A 13,643-nucleotide genomic window follows, 5' to 3' on the forward strand; every position below is an offset into this window, starting at 1 on the left:
CTGTCCCCATCACACTACACTGTCCCCAGCACACTACACTGTCCCCATCACACTACACTGTCCCCGGCACACTACACTGTCCCCAACACACTACACTGTCCCCAACACACTACACTGTCCCCAAAACACTACACTGTCCCCATCACACTACACTGTCCCCAACACACTACACTGTCCCCAACACACTACACTGTCCCCAGCACACTACACTGTCCCCATCACACTACACTGTCCCAAGGTACACACTACACTGTCCCCATCACACTACACTGTCCCCAGCACACTACACTGTTCCCAGCACACCACACTGTCCCCATCACACTACACTGTCCCCAGCACACTACACTGTCCCCATCACACTACACTGTCCCAAGGTACACACTACACTGTCCCCATCACACTACACTGTCCCCAGCACACTACACTGTCCCCATCACACTACACTGTCCCCAACACACTACACTGTCCCCAGCACACTACACTGTCCCAAGGTACACACTACACTGTCCCCATCACACTACACTGTCCCCAGCACACTACACTGTCCCCATCACACTACACTGTCCCCATCACACTACACTGTACCAAGGTACACACTACACTGTCCCCAGCACACTACACTGTCCCCAGCACACTACACTGTCCCCATCACACTACACTGTCCCCAGCAAACTACACTATCCCCATCACACTACACTGTCCCAAGGTAACACTACACTGTCCCCATCACACTACACTGTCCCCATCACACTACACTGTCCCCAGCACACTACACTGTCCCAAGGTACACACTACACTGTCCCCATCACACTACACTGTCCCCATCACACTACACTGTCCCCATCACACTACACTGTCCCCATCACACTACACTGTCCCCAGCACATTACACTGTCCCCAGCACACTACACTGTCCCCATCACACTACACTGTCCCCAGCACACTACACTGTCCCCATCACACTACACTGTCCCCAGCACACTACACTGTCCCCAACACACTACACTGTCCCCATCACACTACACTGTCCCCAGCACACTACACTGTCCCCATCACTACACTGTCCGGTTACACTGTCCCCAACACACTACACTGTCCCCAGCACACTACACTGTCCCCATCACACTACACTGTCCCCAGCACACTACACTGTCCCCATCACACTACACTGTCCCCATCACACTACGCACACGACACTGTCCCCATCACACTACACTGTCCCCATCACACTACACTGTCCCCATCACACTACACTGTCCCCAACACACTACACTGTCCCCATCACACTACACTGTCCCCATCACACTACACTGTCCCCATCACACTACACTGTCCCCATCACACTACACTGTCCCCAACACACTACACTGTCCCCATCACACTACACTGTCCCCATCACACTACACTGTCCCCATCACTCTACACTGTCCCCAACACACTACACTGTCCCCAACACACTACACTGTCCCCATACACTACACTGTCCCTGACACACTACACTGTCCCCATCACACTACACTGTCCCCATCACACTACACTGTCCCCATCACACTACACTGTCCCCAACACACTACACTGTCCCCATCACACTACACTGTCCCCAACACACTACACTGTCCCCAACACACTACACTGTCCCCATCACACTACACTGTCCCTAACACACTACACTGTCCCTAACACACTACACTGTCCCCAACACACTACACTGTCCCCAACACACTACACTGTCCCCATCACACTACACTGTCCCCAATACACTACACTGTCTACACACTACACTGTCCCCATCACACTACACTGTCCCCAACACACTACACTGTCCCCATCACACTACACTGTCCCCATCACACTACACTGTCCCCAACACACTACACTGTCCCCAACACACTACACTGTCCCCATCACACTACACTGTCCCCAACACACTACACTGTCCCCATCACACTACACTGTCCCCAACACACTACTGTTGTATTCGGCGCATGTGACTAATAAAGTTTGATTTGATTGAGATGCGTCCAATGACATTACAGATATCTCTAGTCTACACTGATGTATTTATTTAATTATGTTACTTAGATTGACTTTCTCTCTTTCTCTCTCTCTCTCTCTCCCCTCTCTCTATCTGTCTCTCTATCTTTCTCTCTCTCTCTTTGTCTCTCTCTCTCCCCTCTCTCTATCTGTCTCTCTCTCTCTCTTTGTCTCTCTCTCCCCCTCTATCTGTCTCTCTCTCTCTCTCTCTCTCTCTCTCTCTCTCCTCTCTCTCTCTCTCTCTCCCTCTCTCTCTCTCTCTCTCTCCCTCCTCTCTCTCTCCCTCCCTCTCTCCCCTCTCTCTCTGTCTCTGTCTCTGTCTCTCTCTCTCTCTCTCTCTCTCTCTCTCTCTCTCTCTCTCTCTCTCTCTCTGTCTCTCCCTCCAGGACGGTCCAGAGTCTGGTCAGTGGCAGTATGTAACCAGCGTGGTCAGTAGTGTTGTGGTCAGTAACCTCCAGAGGTCTACTAGTTACCAGGTGCAGGTCAGAGCCAGGACCATGGCTGGATACAGCAACTTCTCCCCAGCCTCGACCTTCACCACCCTGCCTGACAGTACGACTACACACCCAGGCTTCTACTGAGGACTAACCCTTAACCCCTACACACCCAGGCTTCTACTGAGGACTAACCCCCAACCCCTACACACCCAGGCTTCTACTGAGGACTAACCCCTAACCCCTACACACCCAGGCTTCTACTGAGGACTAACCCCTAACCTCTGACCCCTACACACCCAGGCTTCTACTGAGGCCTAACCCCTACACACCCAGGCTTCTACTGAGGCCTAACCCCTAACCTCTAACCCCTACACACCCAGGCTTCTATTGAGGCCTAACCCCTAACCCCTACACACCCAGGCTTCTACTGAGGCCTAACCCCAACCCCTACACACCCAGGCTTCTACTGAGGCCTAACCCCTAACCCCTACACACCCAGGCTTCTACTGAGGACTAACACCTACACACCCAGGCTTCTACTGAGGCCTAACCCCTAACCCCTACACACCCAGGCCTCTACTGAGGACAAACCCCTAACCTCTAACCCCTACACACCCAGGCTTCTATTGAGGCCTAACCCCTAACCCCTACACACCCAGGCTTCTACTGAGGACTAACCCCTAACCCCTACACACCCAGGCTTCTACTGAGGACTAACCCCTAACCCCTACACACCCAGGCTTCTACTGAGGACTAACCCCTAACCCCTACACCCCCAGGCTTCTATTGAGGCCTAACCCCTAACCCCTACACACCCAGGCTTCTACTGAGACCTAACCCCTACACACCCAGGCTTCTACTGAGGCCTAACCACTAACCCCTACACACCCAGGCTTCTATTGAGGACTAACCCCTAACCCCTACACACCCAGGCTTCTACTGAACTAACCCCTAACCCCTACACACCCAGGCTTCTACTGAGGACTAACCCCTAACCCCTACACACCCAGGCTTCTACTGAGGACTAACCCCTAACCTCTAACCCCTACACACCCAGGCTTCTATTGAGGACTAACCCCTAAACCCTACACACCCAGGCTTCTATTGAGGACTAACCCCTAACCCCTACACACCCAGGCTTCTACTGAGACCTAACCCCTACACACCCAGGCTTCTACTGAGGCCTAACCCCTAACCCCTACACACCCAGGCTTCTATTGAGGCCTAACCCCTACACACCCAGGCTTCTATTGAGGCCTAACCCCTAACCCGTACACACCCAGGCTTCTACTGAGGCCTAACCCCTAACCCCTACACACCCAGGCTTCTACTGAGGACTAACCCCTAACCCCTACACACCCAGGCTTCTACTGAGGCCTTACCCCTAACCCCTACACACCCAGGCTTCTACTGAGGACTAACCCCTAACCTCTAACCCCTACACACCCAGGCTTCTACTGAGGACTAACCCCTAATCTCTAACGCCACGCACCCAGGCTTCTACTGAGGCCTAACCCTAACCCCTATACACCCAGGCTTCTACTGAGGACTAACCCCTAACCCCTACACACCCAGGCTTCTACTGAGGCCTAACCCCTAACCCCTACACAACCAGGCTTCTACTGAGGACTAACCCCTAACCTCTAACCCCTACACACCCAGGCTTCTACTGAGGCCTAACCCCTAACCTCTAACCTCTACACACCCAGGCTTCTACTGAGGACTAACCCCTAACCTCTAACCCCTACACACCCAGGCTTCTATTGAGGCCTAACCCCTACACACCCAGGCTTCTATTGAGGCCTAACCCCTAACGCCTACACACCCAGGATTCTACTGAGGCCTATCCCCTAACCCCTACACACCCAGGCTTCTACTGAGGACTAACCCCTACACACCCAGGCTTCTACTGAGGACTAACCCCTAACCTCTAACCCCTACACACCCAGGCTTCTATTGAGGCCTAACCCCTAACCACTACACACCCAGGCTTCTACTGAGGACTAACCCCTAACCCCTACACACCCAGGCTGCTACTGAGGCCTAACCCCTACACACCCAGGCTTCTACTGAGGACTAACCCCTAACCCCTACACACCCATGCTTCTACTGAGGACTAACCCTAACCCCTACACACCCAGGCTTCTATTGAGGCCTAACCCCTAACTCCTACACACCCAGGCTTCTACTGAGGCCTAACCCTAACCCCTACACACCCAGGCTTCTATTGAGGCCTAACCCTAACCCCTACACACCCAGGCTTCTACTGAGGCCTAACCACTAACCCCTACACACCCAGGCTTCTATTGAGGACTAACCCCTAACCCCTACACACCCAGGCTTCTATTGAGGCCTAACCCCTAACTCCTACAAACCCAGGCTTCTACTGAGGCCTAACCCCTAACCCCTACACAACCAGGCTTCTACTGAGGACTAACCCTAACCTCTAACCCCTACACACCCAGGCTTCTACTGAGGACTAACCCCTAACCTCTAACGCCTACACACCCAGGCTTCTACTGAGGCCTAACCCCTAACCCCTACACACCCAGGCTTCTCCTGAGGACTAACCCCTAACCCCTACACACCCAGGCTTCTACTAAGGCCTAACCCCTAACCCCTACACAACCAGGCTTCTACTGAGGCCTAACCCCTAACCTCTAACCCCTACACACCCAGGCTTCTACTGAGGACTAACCTCTAACCCCTACACACCCAGGCTTCTACTGAGGACTAACCCCTAACCCCTACACACCCAGGCTTCTACTGAGGCCTAACCCCTAACCCCTACACACCCAGGCTTCTACTGAGGCCTAACCCCTAACCCCTACACACCCAGGCTTCTACTTAGGACTAACCCCTAACCCCTACACACCCAGGCTTCTATTGAGGCCTAACCCCTAACCTCTAACCCCTACACACCCAGGCTTCTACTGAGGACTAACCCCTAACCCCTACACAACCAGGCTTCTACTGAGGACTAACCCCTAACCTCTAACCCCATACACACCCAGGCTTCTACTGAGGACTAACCCCTAACCTCTAACCCCTACACACCCAGGCTTCTACTGAGGCCTAACCCCTAACCCCTACACACCCATGCTTCTACTGAGGACTAACCCCTAACCCCTACACACCCAGGCTTCTACTGAGGACTAACCCTTAACCCCTACACACCCAGGCTTCTACTGAGGACTAACCCCTAACCCCTACACACCCAGGCTTCTACTGAGGACTAACCCCTAACCCCTACACACCCAGGCTTCTACTGAGGACTAACCCCTAACCCCTACACACCCAGGCTTCTATTGAGGCCTAACCCTAACCCCTACACACCAGGTTTCTATTGAGGCCTAACCCCTAACCCCTACACACCCAGGCTTCTACTGAGGACTAACCCCTAATTCATAAACCCTAACTCCTAACTCATAACCCCTAACCCCTACACACCCAGGCTTCTACTGAGGACTAACCTCTAACCCCTACACACCCAGGCTTCTGTTGAGGCCTAACCCCTAACCCCCTACACACCCAGGCTTCTATTGAGGACTAACCCCTAACCCCTACACACCCAGGCTTCTACTGAGGCCTAACCCCTAACCCCTACACACCCAGGCTTCTACTAAGGCCTAACCCCTAACCCCTACACAACCAGGCTTCTACTGAGGCCTAGCCCCTAACCTCTAACCCCTACACACCCAGGCTTCTACTGAGGACTAACCTCTAACCCCTACACACCCAGGCTTCTATTGAGGCCTAACCCCTAACCCCTACACAACCAGGCTTCTACTGAGGCCTAACCCCTAACCCCTACACACCCAGGCTTCTACTGAGGCCTAACCCCTAACCCCTACACACCCAGGCTTCTACTTAGGACTTACCCCTAACCCCTACACACCCAGGCTTCTATTGAGGCCTAACCCCTAACCTCTAACCCCTACACACCCAGGCTTCTACTGAGGACTAACCCCTAACCCCTACACAACCAGGCTTCTACTGAGGACTAACCCCTAACCTCTAACCCCATACACACCCAGGCTTCTACTGAGGACTAACCCCTAACCTCTAACCCCTACACACCCAGGCTTCTACTGAGGCCTAACCCTAACCCCTACACACCCATGCTTCTACTGAGGACTAACCCCTAACCCCTACACACCCAGGCTTCTACTGAGGACTAACCCTTAACCCCTACACACCCAGGCTTCTACTGAGGACTAACCCCTAACCCCTACACACCCAGGCTTCTACTGAGGACTAACCCCTAACCCCTACACACCCAGGCTTCTATTGAGGCCTAACCCCTAACCCCTACACACCAGGTTTCTATTGAGGCCTAACCCCTAACCCCTACACACCCAGGCTTCTACTGAGGACTAACCCCTAATTCATAAACCCTAACTCCTAACTCATAACCCCTAACCCCTACACACCCAGGCTTCTACTGAGGACTAACCTCTAACCCCTACACACCCAGGCTTCTGTTGAGGACTAACCCCTAACCCCTACACACCCAGGCTTCTACTGAGGCCTAACCCCTAACCCCTACACACCCAGGCTTCTACTGAGGACTAACCCCTAACCTCTGACCCCTACACACCCAGGCTTCTACTGAGGCCTAACCCCTACACACCCAGGCTTCTACTGAGGCCTAACCCCTAACCTCTAACCCCTACACACCCAGGCTTCTATTGAGGCCTAACCCCTAACCCCTACACACCCAGGCTTCTACTGAGGCCTAACCCCTAACCCCTACACACCCAGGCTTCTACTGAGGCCTAACCCCTAACCCCTACACACCCAGGCTTCTACTGAGGACTAACACCTACACACCCAGGCTTCTACTGAGGCCTAACCCCTAACCCCTACACACCCAGGCCTCTACTGAGGACAAACCCTAACCTCTAACCCCTACACACCCAGGCTTCTATTGAGGCCTAACCCTAACCCCTACACACCCAGGCTTCTACTGAGGACTAACCCCTAACCCCTACACACCCAGGCTTCTACTGAGGACTAACCCCTAACCCCTACACACCCAGGCTTCTACTGAGGACTAACCCCTAACCCCTACACCCCCAGGCTTCTATTGAGGCCTAACCCCTAACCCCTACACACCCAGGCTTCTACTGAGACCTAACCCCTACACACCCAGGCTTCTACTGAGGCCTAACCACTAACCCCTACACACCCAGGCTTCTATTGAGGACTAACCCCTAACCCCTACACACCCAGGCTTCTACTGAACTAACCCCTAACCCCTACACACCCAGGCTTCTACTGAGGACTAACCCCTAACCCCTACACACCCAGGCTTCTACTGAGGACTAACCCCAACCTCTAACCCCTACACACCCAGGCTTCTATTGAGGACTAACCCCTAAACCCTACACACCCAGGCTTCTATTGAGGACTAACCCCTAACCCCTACACACCCAGGCTTCTACTGAGACCTAACCCCTACACACCCAGGCTTCTACTGAGGCCTAACCCCTAACCCCTACACACCCAGGCTTCTATTGAGGCCTAACCCCTACACACCCAGGCTTCTATTGAGGCCTAACCCCTAACCCGTACACACCCAGGCTTCTACTGAGGCCTAACCCCTAACCCCTACACACCCAGGCTTCTACTGAGGACTAACCCCTAACCCCTACACACCCAGGCTTCTACTGAGGCCTTACCCCTAACCCCTACACACCCAGGCTTCTACTGAGGACTAACCCCTAACCTCTAACCCCTACACACCCAGGCTTCTACTGAGGACTAACCCCTAATCTCTAACGCCTACGCACCCAGGCTTCTACTGAGGCCTAACCCCTAACCCCTATACACCCAGGCTTCTACTGAGGACTAACCCCTAACCCCTACACACCCAGGCTTCTACTGAGGCCTAACCCCTAACCCCTACACACCCAGGCTTCTACTGAGGACTAACCCACCTCTAACCCCTACACACCCAGGCTTCTACTGAGGACTAACCCTAACCTCTAACCCCTACACACCCAGGCTTCTACTGAGGCCTAACCCCTAACCTCTAACCTCTACACACCCAGGCTTCTATTGAGGCCTAACCCCTACACACCCAGGCTTCTATTGAGGCCTAACCCTAACGCCTACACACCCAGGATTCTACTGAGGCCTATCCCTAACCCCTACACACCCAGGCTTCTACTGAGGACTAACCCCTACACACCCAGGCTTCTACTGAGGACTAACCCCTAACCTCTAACCCCTACACACCCAGGCTTCTATTGAGGCCTAACCCCTAACCACTACACACCCAGGCTTCTACTGAGGACTAACCCCTAACCCCTACACACCCAGGCTGCTACTGAGGCCTAACCCCTACACACCCAGGCTTCTACTGAGGACTAACCCCTAACCCCTACACACCCATGCTTCTACTGAGGACTAACCCCTAACCCCTACACACCCAGGCTTCTATTGAGGCCTAACCCCTAACTCCTACACACCCAGGCTTCTACTGAGGCCTAACCCCTAACCCCTACACACCCAGGCTTCTATTGAGGCCTAACCCCTAACCCCTACACACCCAGGCTTCTACTGAGGCCTAACCACTAACCCCTACACACCCAGGCTTCTATTGAGGACTAACCCCTAACCCCTACACACCCAGGCTTCTATTGAGGCCTAACCCCTAACTCCTACAAACCCAGGCTTCTACTGAGGCCTAACCCCTAACCCCTACACAACCAGGCTTCTACTGAGGACTAACCCCTAACCTCTAACCCCTACACACCCAGGCTTCTACTGAGGACTAACCCCTAACCTCTAACGCCTACACACCCAGGCTTCTACTGAGGCCTAACCCCTAACCCCTACACACCCAGGCTTCTCCTGAGGACTAACCCCTAACCCCTACACACCCAGGCTTCTACTAAGGCCTAACCCCTAACCCCTACACAACCAGGCTTCTACTGAGGCCTAACCCCTAACCTCTAACCCCTACACACCCAGGCTTCTACTGAGGACTAACCTCTAACCCCTACACACCCAGGCTTCTACTGAGGACTAACCCCTAACCCCTACACACCCAGGCTTCTACTGAGGCCTAACCCCTAACCCCTACACACCCAGGCTTCTACTGAGGCCTAACCCTAACCCCTACACACCCAGGCTTCTACTTAGGACTAACCCCTAACCCCTACACACCCAGGCTTCTATTGAGGCCTAACCCCTAACCTCTAACCCCTACACACCCAGGCTTCTACTGAGGACTAACCCCTAACCCCTACACAACCAGGCTTCTACTGAGGACTAACCCCTAACCTCTAACCCCATACACACCCAGGCTTCTACTGAGGACTAACCCCTAACCTCTAACCCCTACACACCCAGGCTTCTACTGAGGCCTAACCCTAACCCCTACACACCCATGCTTCTACTGAGGACTAACCCCTAACCCCTACACACCCAGGCTTCTACTGAGGACTAACCCTTAACCCCTACACACCCAGGCTTCTACTGAGGACTAACCCCTAACCCCTACACACCCAGGCTTCTACTGAGGACTAACCCCTAACCCCTACACACCCAGGCTTCTATTGAGGCCTAACCCTAACCCCTACACACCAGGTTTCTATTGAGGCCTAACCCCTAACCCCTACACACCCAGGCTTCTACTGAGGACTAACCCCTAATTCATAAACCCTAACTCCTAACTCATAACCCCTAACCCCTACACACCCAGGCTTCTACTGAGGACTAACCTCTAACCCCTACACACCCAGGCTTCTGTTGAGGCCTAACCCCTAACCCCTACACACCCAGGCTTCTAATGAGGACTAACCCCTAACCCCTACACACCCAGGCTTCTACTGAGGCCTAACCCCTAACCCCTACACACCCAGGCTTCTACTAAGGCCTAACCCTAACCCCTACACAACCAGGCTTCTACTGAGGCCCAGCCCCTAACCTCTAACCCCTACACACCCAGGCTTCTACTGAGGACTAACCTCTAACCCCTACACACCCAGGCTTCTATTGAGGCCTAACCCCTAACCCCTACACAACCAGGCTTCTACTGAGGCCTAACCCCTAACCCCTACACACCCAGGCTTCTACTGAGGCCTAACCCTAACCCCTACACACCCAGGCTTCTACTTAGGACTTACCCCTAACCCCTACACACCCAGGCTTCTATTGAGGCCTAACCCCTAACCTCTAACCCCTACACACCCAGGCTTCTACTGAGGACTAACCCCTACACAACCAGGCTTCTACTGAGGACTAACCCCTAACCTCTAACCCCATACACACCCAGGCTTCTACTGAGGACTAACCCCTAACCTCTAACCCCTACACACCCAGGCTTCTACTGAGGCCTAACCCTAACCCCTACACACCCATGCTTCTACTGAGGACTAACCCCTAACCCCTACACACCCAGGCTTCTACTGAGGACTAACCCTTAACCCCTACACACCCAGGCTTCTACTGAGGACTAACCCCTAACCCCTACACACCCAGGCTTCTACTGAGGACTAACCCCTAACCCCTACACACCCAGGCTTCTATTGAGGCCTAACCCCTAACCCCTACACACCAGGTTTCTATTGAGGCCTAACCCCTAACCCCTACACACCCAGGCTTCTACTGAGGACTAACCCCTAATTCATAAACCCTAACTCCTAACTCATAACCCCTAACCCCTACACACCCAGGCTTCTACTGAGGACTAACCTCTAACCCCTACACACCCAGGCTTCTGTTGAGGCCTAACCCCTAACCCCTACACACCCAGGCTTCTATTGAGGACTAACCCCTAACCCCTACACACCCAGGCTTCTACTGAGGCCTAACCCCTAACCCCTACACACCCAGGCTTCTACTGAGGCCTAACCCCTACACACCAGGTTTCTATTGAGGCCTAACCCCTACACACCCAGGCTTCTATTGAGGACTAACCCCTAACCCCTACACACCCAGGCTTCTACTGAGGCCTAACCCCTACACACCCAGGCTTCTACTGAGGACTAACCCCTAACCCCTACACACCAGGTTTCTATTGAGGCCTAACCCCTAACCCCTACACACCCAGGCTTCTATTGAGGCCTAACCCCTAACCCCTACACACCCAGGCTTCTATTGAGGACTAACCCCTAACCCCTACACACCCAGGCTTCTACTGAGGCCTAACCCCTACACACCAGGTTTCTATTGAGGCCTAACCCCTAACCCCTACACACCCAGGCTTCTATTGAGGACTAACCCCTAACCCCTACACACCCAGGCTTCTACTGAGGCCTAACCCCTACACACCCAGGCTTCTACTGAGGACTAACCCCTAACCTCTAACCCCTACACCAGTATTTATACCCTCCTATTAGGCAGAATTTCCTCCAGTCAATACGTCGCTGTTGCTAGGCAGAAAGTTAAATTAAACTGTTCCTCCTCACTCACCTGTCTTGACCTGTCCTGACCTGACCTGTCCTGACCTGTCCTGACCTGACCTGACCTGTCCTGACCTGTCCTGTCCAGACCTGTCTTGTCCTGACCTGTCCTGTCCTGTCCAGACCTGTCTTGTCCTGACCTGTCCTGACCTGTCTTGTCCTGACCTGTCTTGACCTGTCCTGTCCTGACCTGTCTTGTCCTGACCTGTCCTGACCTGTCTTGTCCTGACCTGTCCTGACCTGTCCTGTCCAGACCTGTCTTGTCCTGACCTGTCCTGACCTGTCCTGACCTGTCTTGTCCTGACCTGTCTTGTCCTGACCTGCCCTGACCTGTCCTGTCCTGACCTGTCCTGACCTGTCCTGACCTGACCTGACCTGTCCTGACCTGTCCTGTCCTGTCCTGACCTGACCTGACGTCGGCCCACATTCCTCACTAATCCACAGCTATCCGACCTCATCAGTGACTAAAACCAAGTGATTGCCTTTTCTCTCACGGAGTAACTTTCCCAGACCTCCACTTCTTATCCACCCTCCATTGACCCCACCACCATATACATTCCTCATTAACTTCTAGTATAACAGTTATTTCATGCTAGAATCCAACAATACTTATTAAATATTCTCTCTCTCATCCCTCCATCGCTCTCTCTCTTTCTCTCTTTCCCTCTCTCTCTCTCTCTCTCTCTCTTTCTCTCTTTCCCTCTCTCTCTCTCTCTCTCTCTCTCTCTCTCTCTCTCTCTCTCTCTCTCTCTCTCTCTCTCTCTCTCTCTCTCTCTCTCTCTCTCTCTCTCTCTCTCTCTCTCTCTCTCTCTCTCTCTCTCTGTCTCTCTCTCTCTCCCTCTCTCTCCCATTCTCTCTCTCTCTCTCTCTCCCAATCTCTCTCTCTCTCTCTATCTCTCTCTCCCGATCTTTCTATCTATCCATCTCTCTCTCTCTCTCTCTCCCGATCTTTCTATCTCTCTCTCCATCTCTCTCTCCATCTCTCTCTCTCCCTCTCTCTCCCTGCTCCATCTCTCTCTCCGTCTATCTCTCCAGAAGTAGAGGCCCACTCTCAGCTGATGGTGACAGGTGTTCTGGTTGCCATGGGGATACTCCTCCTTATCACCGCGGTGATCATTGCTGGATACTGCTACTGGTAAGAGAGAAAGGAGGAGGGGAGGAGAGTAAGAGGAGAGAAGAGGACATGAAAAGGAGAGCTAGAGGACAGGAAGAGGAGAGGAGAGCTAGAGGACAGGAAGAGGAGAGGAGAGCTAGAGGACAGGAAGAGGAGAGCTAGAGGACAGGAAGTGGAGAGCTAGAGGACAGGAAGAGGAGAGCTAGAGGACATGAAAAGGAGAGGAGAGGACAGGAAGAGGAGAGCTAGAACACAGGAAGAGGAGAGGAGAGGACAGGAAGAGGAGAGGAGAGGAGAGGACAGGAAGAAGAGAGCTAGAGGACAGGAAGAGGAGAGGACAGGAGGAGGAGAGGACAGGAAGCGGAGAGGGAGAGCTAGAGGACAGGAAGAGGAGAGGAGAGCTAGAGGACAGGAAGAGGAGAGGAGAGGAGAGGACAGGAAGAGGAGAGCTAGAGGACAGGAAGAGGAGAGGAGAGCTAGAGGACAGGAAGAGGAGAGATAGAGGACAGGAAGAGGAGAGCTAGAGGACAGGGAGAGGAGAGGACAGGAAGAGGAGAGGACAGGAAGAGGAGAGCTAGAGGACAGGGAGAGGAGAGGACAGGAAGAGGAGAGGAGAGGACAGGAAGAGGAGAGCTAGAGGAC

General features: G+C 53.5%; 1 protein-coding gene across 8 annotated transcripts in view; it reads left to right on the plus strand.

The window, feature by feature from the left end:
* Positions 1-13,643, plus strand: part of LOC106593277 (ephrin type-B receptor 4b) — a 99,312-nt gene that overhangs the window by 56,406 nt on the left and 29,263 nt on the right. For 5 of the 8 annotated variants that reach the window (XM_045701729.1, XM_045701731.1, XM_045701735.1 and 2 more), the window contains exons 10-11: positions 2,421-2,586; positions 12,923-13,022. In XM_045701729.1, the coding sequence (XP_045557685.1) occupies positions 2,421-2,586; positions 12,923-13,022 (266 nt within the window). The remainder of the gene's footprint in view (positions 1-2,420; positions 2,587-12,922; positions 13,023-13,643) is intronic. The other 3 variants (XM_045701733.1, XM_045701736.1, XM_045701730.1) reach the window with 1 other exon arrangement.

This window comes from Salmo salar, chromosome ssa18, assembly GCF_905237065.1.
Source record: "Salmo salar chromosome ssa18, Ssal_v3.1, whole genome shotgun sequence".
Taxonomy (NCBI): domain Eukaryota; kingdom Metazoa; phylum Chordata; class Actinopteri; order Salmoniformes; family Salmonidae; genus Salmo; species Salmo salar.